A 3,529-nucleotide genomic window follows, 5' to 3' on the forward strand; every position below is an offset into this window, starting at 1 on the left:
TTAGCTTACTGCTTGTAGTCCTAGAGGTTCTCTTTCCTCTCCTTCTAAGGCAGCCAACCTAATCATCTTGAGTTCCGCTTCCAGGTTTTGAAGTTCTTTTTCAATATCTACATCAACTTTCCTTCTGCTCAACGCATCTGCAACAACGTTGGCTTTTCCTGGATGATATAGGATCTGCATGTCATAATCAGCTATGAACTCCATCCATCGTCTTTGCCTTAGGTTCAGATCAAGTTGAGTGAAAAGATACTTAAGGCTTTTATGGTCAGTGAACACTTGGATCTTCTCACCATACAAGTACGATCGCCAAATCCGAAGGGCAAATACTACTGCAGCCATCTCTAGGTCATGTGTCGGATAATTCACTTCATGCTTTCTTAGTTGCCTAGATGCATAGGCGATTACCTTATCTTCCTGCATCAGCACACAACCTAAACCAACATGAGATGCATCCCTATACACGGTGTATGGTTGGTTAGGCTTAGGCAATGCTAAGATAGGTGCAGTCGTCAAAGCTTCTTTTAACTTTTCGAATGCTTTCTCGGTTTCTATACTCCATTCATAAGCAATCCCTTTACCGGTAAGACGAGTCAAAGGCTTTGATATGCTTGCAAATCCTTGGAAAAACTTTCTGTAATAGCCGGCCAATCCGAGAAAACTTCGAATCTCGGTAACAGAAGTCGGGTGCGGCCATTCCTTAATAGCAGCTATCTTTTCTGGATCGACGGCAACTCCTTCTTCTGACACTCGATGTCCTAAGAAGCCAACTTCTCTTTTCCAAAAACGACATTTACTAAGCTTAGCAAAAAGCTTTTGATCTCGGAGACGCTCCAAAACTAGACGTAGATGCCTTTCGTGTTCTTCTGCACTTCGGGAATATATGAGGATTTCGTCAATGAATATGATAACAAACTCATCCAGGTAATCCCGAAATACTTCTTCATCAGTCGCATAAATGCAGCCGGGCATTGGTAAGACCAAAAGGCATTACTACGAACTCAAAGTGTCCATAGCGGGTTCTAAAGGCGGTCTTCATGATATCGGCTTCGGAAATCGGAATCTGATGATAACCCGAAGCTAAATCAATCTTCGAAAACCAGCTTGCGCCTTGTAACTGGTCTAACAGCTCATCAATTCTTGGGAGTGGGTACTTGTCTTTTATGGTTACGTTATTGATTCCACGATAATCAATACATAACCGCATGCTTCCGTCTTTCTTCTTTACAAATAGCACGGGTGCTCCCCATGGTGATGAACTAGGACGTATGAAACCTTTGTCTAACAAATCAGCTAACTGCTGCTTCAACTCAGCGAGTTCTGCTGGTGCCATTCGGTATGGTGCCTTTGCTAGTGCAGCTGATCCGGGTTCTAAGGTTATACTAAAGAGGTTACTCCTCGATGGCGGCAATCCCTCTAATGCCTTAAACACATCCTCATATTCTCTAACTACTGGTATTTCTTCCATGTTCTGCTCTTTCTCGTCTTCTACTGGTCCAGCAACTAAGGCCACTAAGTATACTTCTTCACCCTTCTCCAAAAGGCTTTCAATTCTCAATGCTGACACTAATGACGCTCCAACACTGGGTACTATGCCATGGTAAGCTAAAGGGGGTTGGGTATCTCTCTCAAAAACAATCTTCCCTCGACCACAATCAAGGTGAGCTCGGTAACTTGACAGCCAATCCATCCCTAAGATTACCTCATACCTCTCTAAGGGGAGAACTAACAAATCAGCCGGAAAAATCATATCTTGGATAATGATTGGAACTCTTAGAATACAGCCTTCAGTTTCAAGAACTTGATCTCCGGGAGTTAGAACAGGAATGGATAAATTCACCTTAGTAAATTCTCCATCGAATCGGGATGCTACTTCGAGAGCTACAAAACTATGTGTTGCTCCTGAATCGAAAAGGATGTGGGCGGATATTCCACCCACAAGCAAAGTCCCTGTCAATAATTGACTTTACCGTCAATTACTTACTCAACCACTTTTATTATTATTATTTTTTTTTATATCACTAATTCACAAATCATTAAAAAAAATTATGCAACACTCAATTGGGTAAGAAAACAAACCTGAAATTGGACCCTGAGGTGGTCCGGATGGTCCTGGTAACTCTAAAGCGTAAGCCCTACCAGCAGTGGCTTGACGCTTAGCAGGAGGTAAGGGTAAAGGTGGGTTAACTGGTCTGGCGGGTCGAGCACTCGAAACAACAGGCTGAGCAAGATGAGTGCGTGGACATGATGTCGCGTAATGTCCTCGCTCTCCACACGTGAAACAAGTGATGTGAGATGGTACAGCCGGTTGGAACTGTCCCACGGTCGGACAATCTCTCCTAACATGGCCCAGCTGGCCACAAGTGAAACAAGTTGGGGTTCTAGGTCTAGGACCTCCAGATCGACCTCCCCGAAAAGCTCTACCTCCCCGTCCTCGCTGCACAGCAGAATGCGGCTGAGGCTGGAATGGAACAGATGGACGTCTAGGTTGTGTGGCATTGCTAGAAGAAGCTCTCTCAGCAGCAATGGCCTCCTCAACGTTTACAGCCCGCTCAACAAGATCAGCAAGCCTATGAAACTCTACTGCCTCAAGTCTGCTCCTGATATATGGGTTAAGTCCTCGAAGGAACTTACGGATAATCATCATCTCGTCCTCTCGACCATAGTGGACATACTTCCTGAGACGGGTGAACTCTGCCTCATACTTCCTAACAGATAATCCTCCCTGAACTAGCTCCATGAATTTAATCTCCAATCGATCACGGGCTTCCGGTGGGAAGTACTTTCGAACGAATGCTGTACGGAAGTCAGCCCAACTCAGATTGAAGTCTCCAAAGTTCCTCTCTACGCATGACCACCAACTGATGGCGTCCTTCTCTAGATAGTAAACAGCCACGTCTTTTTTAAATTCTTCCGGACAACGGGTTGCAGCAAAGTTCTGCTCGAGATTGTGAAGCCATGCATCAGCTTCAAAGGGATCAGTGTCTCCCTGGTAATGCTTCGTCCCCAAGTTCTTCATAATCATGACTATCTTCAGGAAGTCCGGGTGAGAAGTGGTAGGTACTGGAGCTGGCTGAGCACGCTGTGCTTCTCGCTGTGCATTCAGTGCTTGATATTGCAAATTCACCATCTCAGCCATCAGTTCCAGAAGTGCTATCATAGCTGGATCGGTTGGCGCTGGTTGAGGTTGTGCTGCCGGAATAGGTGCGGCAGGGGCCGGTGGAATATGAGCGGCAGGAGCTGGTGGAATATCAGCGGCAGGAGCTGCGGGATGATCTCCATGCACTGGATTATCGTGTACCACATCCACCTCGATGTCCATAAAGTATGGGTCTGGAGACAAAGGAATGTGCTCCGGTGTCTGATCATATGACCCTTCAGACGGGTCAGTCTCAAAGCTAGAGCCTGAAGGTGTAGCCTCAAAGCTAGGAGTCGGAAGTGGTGCCGGAGTAGATGGCGGCGAGGAGTCTGAAGATGATGAAATAGGTATCGGTAGATAATGTCCACCACGATGTGCCTGTCTCGGTGGCAT

General features: G+C 45.9%; 1 protein-coding gene across 1 annotated transcript; it reads right to left on the reverse strand.

Annotated features, from left to right (window-relative positions):
* Nucleotides 1-3,529, reverse strand: LOC106373000. Its single transcript, XM_022708556.2, has 3 exons — nucleotides 2,077-3,529; nucleotides 999-1,947; nucleotides 1-772 (listed from the first exon to the last, which is right to left on the reverse strand). The coding sequence occupies exons 1-3, from the start codon at nucleotides 3,527-3,529 to the stop codon at nucleotides 1-3; spliced, it is 3,174 nt and encodes a 1,057-aa protein (XP_022564277.2).

Source organism: Brassica napus, unplaced genomic scaffold (genome assembly GCF_020379485.1).
Source record: "Brassica napus cultivar Da-Ae unplaced genomic scaffold, Da-Ae ScsIHWf_2687;HRSCAF=3445, whole genome shotgun sequence".
Taxonomy (NCBI): domain Eukaryota; kingdom Viridiplantae; phylum Streptophyta; class Magnoliopsida; order Brassicales; family Brassicaceae; genus Brassica; species Brassica napus.